Here is a 12,713-nt window from a genome sequence, read left to right on the forward strand (position 1 = left end):
GTCTGACTTGTATTTGCACTCTTCCCAGATTCCTTTCACCTTATTGTTACAATTGCTACTTAATGGGTAAAGCTGAACAACCACATCTTTTTTAAAGCACTGATTCCTACAAGAGTTTCTTCCTTTAAATGGTTTCTCTTTCCTGAATATTTTGTTTTATGTTGGACATTATTACATCCAACCATGGAAAAAAAACATTGAAATGGGCAACGTGCTATCACAATAAAAGCTAAACCTTTTCATCCTTATATTTCATCATTGGATGCTAGTAGATCAGGGACAGTCTAAATCACAATGTTCCATTCACCCATGTTGCGAACTCTTCTTTATCCCACAACAGAGGTGGGTTCCCACCAGTTCGCACCTATTTGGTAGAACCGGTTCATCAAATCTACCGAACCGGTTAGAAGAGATTCCACCAGTGGACCCGGAAAGCAGGCCACACCTACAGAAGAGGTTCCAAAAATTTTTGAAACCCACCACTGGTCCTTGGATATGATTATTCTACACTATCATGCTCCTATTTATAAAACTCAGTGCCTCTGTCAAAAGTAAGGATGACATCTGCGTTTGTGGTGCAATCAGAACATTGTGTATGTTGAAGTTGTTTTAATGCAAACCAAAGATGCCTTTAAAAAAAATAAGTTTACATCATATTCTTATGCATGCCAGTGCTGTGTGTGAAGTAATTTAAGGTGGTTCTGACAAGTGTCATTGGCATCTTCATATCCGGTCACATGGATGGCAAGCCACTCCCATCCGGTCACATGGGTGGCAAGCCACTCCCACAAAGGAGGCCACACCCACAGAGTAGGTTCGAACAATTTTTGAAACCTACCACTGTCCCACAAGTAAATGTTCATGTAAATTTTACGTGTGTGTGTGTGTGTGTGTGTGTGTGTCCATGTGTTTGTGTGTATAAATCCTATTAGGTATGTATCTTTTCCCCATATTAGATGAAAGGTCATAGCTCTGATAAATAGCTCTGATAAATAATCCAGAAGAGAAAATGAGTCATTATGGTCTACTTACATTCTGTCCATTGCAAAATTAATTAGGTTTCTTTCAGAACCAAATTTCTGATCTCAGATTGGTTTGGACCCTCCTCAAGTACTTTAGATTTAGGGAGATATTACGTTTGAAATGAAGCTACAGAATGACTCTTTGTCCTTTAGTTGCTATTGTCCACTTGAAGCATTAGGAGAAGAGGCAGCCAGCAAGAACATTTCTTGTTATTTCATTCTTTGCCTTGTTCAGTTTTCTGAGTTTGTTAATTAAAAGGATCCAGCATGGATTTATGAAGAAGAAATCCCGGCAGGCGAACCTAATCTCCTTTTGTGATAGAATTAACTGCTTGGCAGGTCAGGTAAATGCCGTTGATCTAGTATATCTTGACTTCAGCAAGGTTTCTGACAAAGTTTATCACAACATCTTTATTAACAAATGGCCGAGTATCGGTTTCGCAATTTAACCTTTAAGGGCACACACAGTTGATTCAAAAGCTGCACTCAAAGGGTAGTTCTAATTAGCCATCAAGAGATATTTTAAGTGAGGCACAGTTCAATGTTCAATGTTCATACATATCTGAATGAGGAAATCGCCAGAATGCTTACCAAATGTACACATGACACAAAGCTAGGAGGAGTATTTAATACCTGGAAGGAGAGGGAACTATTGAACCAGAGGTGGGTTCCTACCAGTTCGCACCTATTCGGTAGAACCGGTTCGTCAAATCTACCGAACTGGTTAGAAGAGGTTCCACCAGTGGACCTGGAAAGCAGGCCACACCTACAGAAGAGGCTCCAAAAATTTTTGAAACCCACCACTGGTCCTTGGATATGATTGTTCTACACTATCATGCTCATATTTATACCACTCAGTGCCTCTGTGAAAGGGAAGGATGACTACTGCGTTTGTGGTGCAATCAGAACATTGCGTGTGTTGAAGTTGTTTTAACGCAAACCAAAGATGCCTTTTAAAAAACAAGTTTACATCATATTCTTATGATGTAAAGCCGAGGTGGCGCAGTAGTTAAATGCAGCACTGCAGGCTGACTGCTAGATCAGCAGTTCAGCGGTTCAAATCTCACCGGCTCAGGGTTGACTCAGCCTTCCATCCTTCCGAGGTGGGTAAAATGAGGACCCGGATTGTTGGGGGCAATATGCTGACTCTCCGTAAACCGCTTAGAGAGGGCTGAAAGCCCTATGAAGCGGTATATAAGTCTACTGCTATTGCTATTGCTATTATGCATGCCAGTGCTGTGTGTGAGGTAATTTAAGGTGGTTCTGACAAGTGTCGTCGGCATCTTCATATCCGGTCACATGGGCGGCAAGCCACTCCCACAAATGAGGCCACACCCACAGAGTAGGTTCGAACAATTTTTGAAACCCACCACTGTATTGAACAGACTTATACGGACCAGAATGGAGGGAGAAAAAAAATAGAATGACATTTAACAGAAAAAAATAAAAAAAAATATGGATCTGGAAAAGAAAGATGAAAAGAAGTGTACACAATCTGAGAAATCTAGCTCAAGAGTACTTGGGGATGGATCACAAGATGATCCAATGTGTAAGCAATTGTGAAGAACAATAAGCTCCTGAGAAGCAAGACGGAGGCATAGAGTTTAGAGCACTGGAAGTGATTTTCCTAGTCTTCTTTCCTTGGTCAGCCCTTACTTGGACTGTTGTTTTCAGTTCTACACAACCCACTTCTAAAAAGACATTAATAAATTGGAATAAGTCCAAGAAGGGCTACCAGGATGATGAAAGAATTGGAAACCAAGTCCTATGAGAAACAATTAAAATCTACGTATGCTTATTTTGCAGAAGGGAACATGGGGACATGATAACTTATTTTCAAACATCTAAAGGTCTGTCACATTATAAAGCTCCGACTTATTTTCATTTGCTCCAGAGAGTAACACTACAGCTAATGAAATGAAACTTCAAACATGTCGATACAAATTAGACATTAAGCAGAACATTTGGATCACAAGAGCTGTCAACATTGGGAAAGGTAACTACATGGAGTGGTTTCTTTCACTTCATTGGAAGTTTTCAAGCAGAGGCTGGATTGTAACTTATCGGGGATGGTGTAGTGAATCCTGCAGTGTGGATTTGATGATCTCTTAGGTTTTCCCCAATTCTATTATTCTATATTTGTTACATCTAGAGTTTCTAATGATTTGGCTATGTGTACTCAAACCACTGTACTTCCTCTATCTTGGAATTCTGATGATAGAAAAACGATACATGATATTTTGAATATGGGAAAGGAGGAAATTGAAAACGAAACTGTATTTTACAATAGTGCTTTTAAATGTGAAAAATTTCTAGATGTGTGGACTTTAGCCCTAAAATTATCAGCAAAGCCATGGTGGTTGAGGAATTTGGAGAGTTGAAGTTCACAAATCAGAAAAAAATCTCAAAATTTTTTTTTTCTAGAAGAGCGGTGTCTCTCTTTCTCACACACACACACTTCAGAAATAATTTGACACAGAGAACACAGGAAAACCCCAGTCTAAAGTTTTGTATTCTCTAAATCTTATAAAGTAAATTAAAATACCTAGTAGCTCAAGAATAAAAAGAAAACAGGAGTTATATATAACAATATGTATGACAGATATGCCGAAGACTACTAAAGCACATCCATAAACACCAAATAGTATTTAGAAGAGACAATGAAAGCTCCTTAACTTGATAACATATGGATAGATTCAGCTCAGGGGTGGGTTGCAGGCAGTTCACAGCGGTCCTCGCGAACCGGTTGGTCGGCGAACCCATAAGTAAGTAAGTAAGTAACTTCCGGGAAGGTCGAAGGATCCACCTGCCCGCCCGCGTTTCTTACCCGGTTTTGACGAGTTCTGCGCTTCCACGCAGAACCGGTTGGAATGGGGCGAGAAACCCACCCCTGATTCAGCTATAGTTTCAATGGAAATTATGAGTATACTAGGCCAAACTAAATCCAAAAACACTAAATTCCTGGAAACCTGGCATTCAGACAAATAAGCAATTAATAGACACATAGAGATAAACTACATTTACACACCATTCAAAAGAGACAATAAAAAGTAAAGAAAATAGGCAGGAACTCATTCTTTCCAGATGTCTATTCCCAGATAATTAAGAGATTAACATCAGGCAAACAAACAAGCAGAAAACAATGTCCTAATCAAGGAAATATCTAGGAGAAAACTATACCCTCACCAACAATGGCAGGACAAACTACGGTATGTAAGCAAGGAGTAAACCCCACACTCACTTGTACTGATGACATAACCCAGTACAGATAATCCTTGACTTAAAACAGTTCATTTGGTAACCATTCAAAGTTGCAACGGCTCTGAGAAAAGTGACTTTTTCAGACAAAACTGATTTTTTTCAGACTTATGACCATTGCAGCATCCCCATGGGCACATGATCAAAATTCAGATGCTTGGCAACGGACTCACATTTATGATGGTTGCAGGGTCATGTGATCCCCCTTTAGTGACCTTCTGACAAGCAAAGTCAAGCGGGAAGCGAGATCCGCTTAACAACCAGGATACTAACTTAACCATTGCAGTGTTTCACTTAACACCTGTGGCCAGGCAGGTCATGAAATGGGGCAAAACTCACTTCACAAACGTCTCATTTAGCAACAGAAATGTTGGGCTCAATTGTGGTTGTAAATCAAGGACAACTTGTAGGTAATCAAATGTCTGCAAACAAACAACGTCCAAGAGAATCAAGGACTCCATAACTCTTTTGTGTTTCTCATGAAACCCTAATTGGTACAGGTCAGGGGTGGGTTCCTGCCAGTTCTAACCTCTTCTATAGAAGAGGTTCCACAAATCTACCGAGCCGTTTAGAACCGGTTCCAGCTCCCTCCCCCTACCCATCTGCACCACGCTTGCCCCGCCCGCCGCTCACTGATTGGCTGGCTCACCTTTCACCCCACCCGCCTCTAAGAGTCCTATCTAAACCTTAAAGTCTTAACACTGTCAAGTTTGAATACCCTTGGCGTTTTTTTTCTAAAGGGTTAGGGGTGCAAGGGTCTTGTAACTTGACAGCATTAAGACTTGTGTGCTTCAATGCCAGAGTTCCTGAGCCAACATGACTGGAAGAGGAATTCTCGGAGTTGAAGTCCACAAGTCTTAAAGCTGTCAATTTTGAACACCCCTGGGTTTTTTTCATAAAGGGTTAGGGGTGCAAGAGTTTTGTAACTTGACAGCGTTAAGACTTGCGTGCTTCAATGCCAGAGTTCCTGAGCCAACATGACTGGAAGAGGAATTCTGGGAGTTGAAGTACACAAGTCTTAAAGCTGTCAAGTTTGAACACCCCTAGGGTTTTTTTTCCCTAAAGGGTTAGGGATCTTGTAACTTGACAGTTTTAAGACTTGCGTGCTTCAATGCCAGAGTTCCTGAGCCAACATGACTGGAGGAGGAATTCTGGGAGTTGAAGTCCACAAGTCTTAAGGCTGTCAAGTTTGAACACCCCTAGGTTTTTTTCCCCTAAAGGGTTAGGGGTCTTGTAACTTGATAGCTTTAAGACTTGTGTGCTTCAAATGCCAGAGTTTCTAAGCCAACATTTTGGTTGCTAAGCAAGAGCGTTGTTAAGTGAGTTTCACCACATTTTACAAGTTGGCCATGCCCACCCAGTCACATGACTGCCAAGCCATTCCCACTAGGTCACATGGCTGGCAAGTCACTCCCACAAAGCAGGCCACACCAACAGAAGAGGTTCTAGAAAATTTTGAAGCCCACCACTAGTACACTGGTTATTTTCATGAGAAAGGAGTTAAAAGACTTGCTGCTACTTGCATCTACGATAAGTAAAATTCATGCATTCATTTAAAAAGACAAAGTTTCATGGAAGCATGAATGTATGGAATATTCTGTTGTCTTTAGTACTGTATGATATATATCAATAACAAGTTAGAGCAAGTGAGATATCATAAAGCATTTCACTATTAATTATTTTATTAATGATATCCTTTTGTAAAATTGTATTAATTTTACAAAAGGATATAACTTTGTGAATTATATGCTTTTGTAAATTGGGATTTTTTTTTCCCCCACCAGGAAGAAGTTGTGTTCCGCTGGTAGCTAAGTGAGAATCAAAGCTGGTATGTTACCTGAATTTTTTGTTCAAAAGTACGGAGAAATCCTTGAAGGTATTTCCTGCAACACATTTGCCAAATGAGCACTTAACAATTTTCAAAACCTGCAACAACCTACATAGCCTTCATGAATAATAATTTCTGGTAACTCACAATGGTATCAATATGTTTGGAAATGGAGATGAGGCTTCTTTTTAGTTTGGGATAAAAGCAAATCAGATTTTTTAAAATATCAATAGCAGTTAGACTTATATACCGCTTCATAGAGCTTTCAGCCCTCTCTAAGCGGTTTACAGAGTCAGCATATTGCCCCCAACAATCCGGGTCCTCATTTTACCCACCTCGGAAGGATGGAAGGCTGAGTCAGCCTTGAGCCGGTGAGATTTGAACAGCCGAACTGCAGAACTGCAGTCAGCTGAAGTAGCCTGCAGTGCTGCATTTAACCACTGCACCACCTCGGCTCTGAAGCCGTAAGGTAAGGGGTGACAATATCAAAAGGTGATAAGAGAAAAGAAAATGATAGTAATAAAGAAAAAAGGGGTTTAAAAACTGGAGGGAAAAAATATAAAAATATTATGAGATTGTTTTATACCCAGTTGGATTTTAGGTGAATTTCATGGAATAAAATAAGAGCAGCAACATGAATAATGTGAAAATATATAGATATATCACACAGAGAGGGGAAGAATTCTCACTCAAGGACACAATATTTATAGAGAAACTGAAATAATCACTGACAGAATTATCAATGCACTTTAACTTAAGTGAAGCCAAATGCTCACTTAGGAACATATGTCTGCACTATAAAATAGTATAACCAAGAAGATGAAGTTTGATTTTTAATATGACCTCCTCTTAACATTACAAAGTAGAAATCAATCATGGATAATACCGTATATACTCGAGTATAGGCCGACCCGAATATAAGCCGAGGCACCTAATTTTACCACAAAAAACTGGAAAAGTTATTGACTCTAGTATAAGCCTAGGGTGGGAAATGCAGCAGCTACCGGTAAATTTCAAAAATAAAAATAGATACCAATAATGTTTTTGAATATTTATTTCAAAGAAAAACAGTAAACTAGCGGTGTATTCAATGAAATACTTCACTCACCTCATGATGCTGATGTCCCGCTGTGATGATGATGTCCCGTGCAGCCGCGGGAGCGATGTCCCGCCTCCTATGACACACGGCACAGTGATTCCTATCATTGGATCACTGTACCAGAGGAGGTGGGACATCGCTATGTGGCTGCTTGCCATAACAAGGAGGAGGTGGGACATCGTTGCAGAGCGGCAGGAGGGGGAGGAAGGGGAATCGTAAGACAGCCCTGCATTACATTAGAACGTGAGGAGGGGGGATGGTGCGGTGCGCGCTGCGTGGCAAACTGACACAGAGGGAGGGGAAACTCACAGGGGCACTGGGCCATTCACGAGTGTCACCCAGCGGCATGGCCCCGCCCCCTTTTCTCCTCCATTTCGGGCAAATTTTTCACTGACTCGAGTATAAGCCGAGGCGGCTTTTTTCAGCCCAAAAAGTGGGCTGAAAAACTAGGCTTATACTCGAGTATATACAGTAATACATTTTAGATTACTCAGTGGAGGCTATCATCATAAGGCTAGAGTTTAATTGAACATTATATTTCCAAATCACATTCCTTTTTTTCCCCTCCTCCCCATTATTTTGTGTTCTATTCTTCCAAGTTTTAGTGAGGAGTACTTATCTTTGAATAAGATATTGGATGGTTACTTCACTCATTTGTTTAAAGAGATATACTCCTACCACCCAGAATCATGATCTTTATTCCTTAGCTGGTCCAAGGATACTCAGAATTACAACCATAGATTAAATAATACAAAGGATAAATTCTCTGCAGTGAAACCTATTCCCTGTATTTCCACATGACTCATTACTTTGAGTGCAACTTGTTTGAAAGATTTAAATGAAATTTAAAGGAAATTTCTAAAGAAATGGATTGGGTGTTTCCATCCCCCCCCCAAAAAAAAATCATGATGGAATGGATATTGACCACAAGCAAAATCTAGCAAGTACTTCATTGCATATTAAATACCACGGGCTCATTCCTAGAACTAGGCAGAAAGAAAAAAAAGAATCTTGCCATAGTTCAGCTTTGTTCTCAATATGCTGTGTCTGTCTGTGTGTGCATACACACAGGTATGTATGCACACACAGACAGACACAGCATATTGAGAACAAAGCTGAACTATGGCAAGATTCTTGTATGTATGTATGTATGTATGTATGTATGTATGTATGTATGTATGTAATGTATTGTATTGTATTGTATTGTATTGTATTGTATTGTATTGTATTGTATTGTATTGTATTGCATTGCATTGCATTGTATTGTATTGTATTGTATTGTATTGTATCACAACCCCTGGTATGCCCAAATATGGGATGGAGCATACTGCTTCCCTTTTTCTGTTTTTTGGCTCACCCTAGGAGCAGAAAGCCATTTTTTATGTTGCCTTTGTTACATTTGTGTTGCATTTGTGCTGATAAATAAATAAAGGGAAACTAGTATAGATCTAAATAGCTTGAAACTAATATATATGTATATATGTATATATGTATGTATGTACGTATGTGCGTATGTGCGTATATGCGTATATGCGTATATATGTATATATGTTTATGTATATGTGTGCATGTGTGTTTGTGTGCATGTGTGCATGTATGCATATATATGTATGTATATGTATGTGTATGTGTATGTGTATGTGTATGTGTATGTGTATGTGTCTGTATGTGTCTGTATGTGTCTGTATGTGTCTGTATGTGTCTGTATGTGTCTGTATACATACACACACACACACACACACACAGAGAGAGACACACAGACACATAGACACATAGACACATAGACACATACACACATACACACATACACACATACATACATACATACATCTTTGGTCTATCTGCCTGCAGTCTGACACCTTAATCAATTTACATGCTGGCTCTCAAATGATGGATGGAGAGAAAATGCCACACACTCTTAAAAAACACCACATATTTTAACTGCATAAATGTATCAATAATTAAATAGGGGGCTGCAGCTTATGTGATCTCTCAATATAAACCATGTTGGCTACAGTGGAAATGAATCAACGCTAGCACCCTTGTTTTCAGACAAAACCTGTTTTAATGGGCAAGGTTAAAGAATGGATTGTTTGTTTTCCAAACTTTATCATCATAATGTTCACGGCTGGAAGATGGATAGGTTTTTCAGAAACATTTGCCAAACTCTCAGCTTTCAAAGTGTCTCACAACAGTTCAACAAGAGATGAAGGTCCTACCCTCAGGGAAACAAGCCCAAAGAGAAAATAAATAAGGGGAAGAGAACAGAGGTAATATTGCCAAAGAAGAAAATACTACTTCAAGGTCAGAATTAAAGCAGCTGTAAACCATACGCTTAGATTGGTAATATCTTTTTGTGTGTCTCTTGTTGTTTAAATACAAATTTTTGGGACTTGGCCCCTGATCAATGGAAAAGTCTGAATTAAGACCTTCCTTTTAATTAACTCAAATGTGATTTTTTTTTCTTGACCAAACCATTCTGCCATTAGCAAGGCAATCCTTTCTCCTAATTGCCCATCGAAGGGGAGAATTGGGGCTTGGGTAAGAGGGCCTGGATAGGCAGCATGTGGCGTTGAGTATATTATCCTACCATACAATATTTATTTATTTGAGCAATTAATATAGTTGCACATCTTATTACAGTAATTCGCAATTCGCAATTTAACGAGCTTATATGCCGCCCAATCCCGGAGGACTCCGGGCGGCTTACAAATACGAAATAAAATAAAATAACACATAGGGGAAAGAGACAAAAACAGTTTAAAAAACACAACATACATTTGGCATAGCTGGGGGTTGGACCTGATTTAAAAATCAGCAACCCCAGGCCTGTCGGAACAGCCAGGTTTTGGTGGCTTTTTGGAAGGCCACGAGAGTGGGAAGACTCGGAATCTCTGCTGGTAGCTCGTTCCACAGGGCCGGAGCAGCTACAGAGAAGGCTCTCCCCCGAGTGGTCACCAGCCGGCATTGTCCGGTCGACGGCACCCGGAGGAGGCCTAGCCTGTGGGTTCTTATCGGACGTTGGGAGGTGTGTAGCAGGAGACGGTCTCTCAGATATCCAGGTCCAAGGCCATGTAGGGCTTTAAAGGTAATCACCAGCACTTTGTAGCGCGTCTGGAGACCAATAGGGAGCCAGTGCAGCTCGCGGAGGATAGGTGTAACATGGGTGTACCGATATTGCTCGCGCGGCTGCATTCTGGACCAACTGTAGTCTCCGAACACTCTTCAAGGGCAGCCCCATGTAGAGTAACTCTAATGTTAGTGGAGAAGGGACAAAGGCCTCCCAATTTCTAATTATTTTTCTTCTGTATACCAAGTTATTCAGTTTTATTAAGTTAATTCACTAAAATTTAAAAAAAGAATGTTTTTTAAAAGAGTACCATCATATTTGAATAGGTATAGAGGTATGCCAGTATGGAACTTTTGATGAAGATATGTTATTTGGATTTCCTTCCAACTGAAAGGAATGCTAATACATTGTGGATGAGATATTCACACCATTCGATAATAGGAATATGTCCAAAATTCTTTCCATCTGAATTTCTCCATGGATATTGGAATGCTGTTGTGTAACTTTAACTGTTGAATGAAGGATTATTGTATAAGATTGTGTATGATTTATAATTTCAAGTTATTTTAATCTAAAACTGTCTTTTATATACATATGTTTTCAAGCTACATAGTTTGGTAAAAATGGAAGAAGAATATAAACTGAAAGAATTAAGAAAATACAAATAACACAAAGGTTATGTTATTTGCTAAGAGAATCCATGGAAAAACAAATTAATAAAATGGTCTATCAACCATTGAACAAATATGTTAATACAGAATTATAAGTATCTCTCATATACATCTGTGACATATAATTTCAAAATTACTCAGTTATAGTTGCTTAATTTTTAAATGACATTCTAATGACTAATCAAACTATAATCCTAGTGTGTTGATATTACACTTTCATATCTTAGAATGAAAAGAGAAATGCCAGATTTTATGCCACATAAAATGTCCATAATTAATCGGAACTCTTAAATCTGACAGGACACAAATTTTGAAATCAGTGGCACAAAAGCACAATGTTTCAGTCAAGGGACTATTTTATAGCCAAAAAATGAAATATATGTTTGAGTCAGAACAACATCTCACTTGTACCTTTTATTTTAGCCTCCATTGGAAATAATAACTGCACACCTGTGTGTTTGTTCATCCAGTCACGCCAATATTTCCAATATGTATAACTGCAATTTATCACTGATACCATTTAAATGCTCTTCTATTACCAGCCTTTATAAAGAAGGAAAGTGGCCCTGAATTTAATATGAATTTTTTCTGTTCTTACTAAAGTATTTTTATTGAATCCAACTATCTAATTTCAAAAGCAAATTAGAAAACAGTCTGCCTTTCAAATGAATATTGTCATCCTCTAAATGAATTATAAAGACCTATAGGTGAATACTTCGCTCAGAATTCCTCTTTTTTTTAACAGAAAAGATTTAGACATAAAAATAGCAATAGCAATAGCAGTTAGACTTATATACCGCTTCATAGGGCTTTCAGCCCTCTCTAAGCGGTTTACAGAGTCAGCATATTGCCCCCAACAACAATCCGGGTCCTCATTTCACCCACCTCGGAAGGATGGAAGGCTGAGTCAACCCTGAGCTGGTGAGATTTGAACAGCCGAACTGCTGAACTGCAGTCAGCTGAAGTAGCCTGCAGTGCTGCATTTAACCACTGCGCCACCTCGGCTCTGTTAAAAAAGAGGAATTCCTAAAATTGCCCAAAGTGTTTGTGCAATATGCAGTTGTAATGTTTCATGCAGTAATTACGGTAGTATGTTAAAAATAGAGATGATAATGCTGTTGCAATCATCATTATGATTCACCCTAATGCAATATTGTTCATGTAACCAATGAAGGCATAATGGGAGAAAAAAATACAACTTACCTGTTTTAGGGTCAACAGAGAAATACGGTTGTCCCTGAAGAATACTATAAACTACTCGGGCACTATTTCCATAGGTGGGGTCATCTGCATCTGTAGCTGTTACCTGAAGGACTGATGTTCCTGTCATAGTCAAAGAAACATGATTCAGCTTCAATGTACAGATTTTTAAGTAATTGAATTGAATTGAATTTATTATATTTCTATGCCGCCCTTTTCCCCGAAGGGGACTCAGGGCGGCTCACAACTCAAGTCAAGGGGGGGGGGGTACAAATAAGGGGGAAAAAAGAACACAAACAAAACAATGCCACAATTTAAAAACACACAACAACCATACCATTCGAGAGGGGACAAAAGCTCATTAGCCCCAGGCCTGTCGGAATAGCCAGGTTTTAAGGGCTTTGCAGAAGGCCTGGAGGGTGGTGAGGGTACGAATCTCCATGGGGAGTTCGTTCCAAAGGGCCGGGGCAGCCACAGAAAAGGTCCTCCTCCGAGTGGTCGCCAGACGGCATTGGCCAGTGGATGGAATTCGGAGGAGGCCTAATCTGTGGGATCTAATCGGTCT

General features: G+C 39.5%; 1 protein-coding gene across 3 annotated transcripts in view; it reads right to left on the reverse strand.

The window, feature by feature from the left end:
• The window catches only part of CDH18 (cadherin 18), a 197,313-nt gene that overhangs the window by 123,408 nt on the left and 61,192 nt on the right, over positions 1–12,713 (reverse strand). For 2 of the 3 annotated variants that reach the window (XM_032220478.1, XM_032220477.1), the window contains exon 3: positions 12,152–12,271. The exons of the other annotated variant lie outside the window; for it this stretch is intronic. In XM_032220478.1, coding sequence (XP_032076369.1) covers positions 12,152–12,271 — 120 coding nt within the window. The remainder of the gene's footprint in view (positions 1–12,151; positions 12,272–12,713) is intronic. 3 annotated transcript variants of the gene reach the window in all.

Source organism: Thamnophis elegans, chromosome 6 (genome assembly GCF_009769535.1).
Source record: "Thamnophis elegans isolate rThaEle1 chromosome 6, rThaEle1.pri, whole genome shotgun sequence".
In the NCBI taxonomy this organism is placed as follows: Eukaryota; Metazoa; Chordata; class Lepidosauria; order Squamata; family Colubridae; genus Thamnophis; species Thamnophis elegans.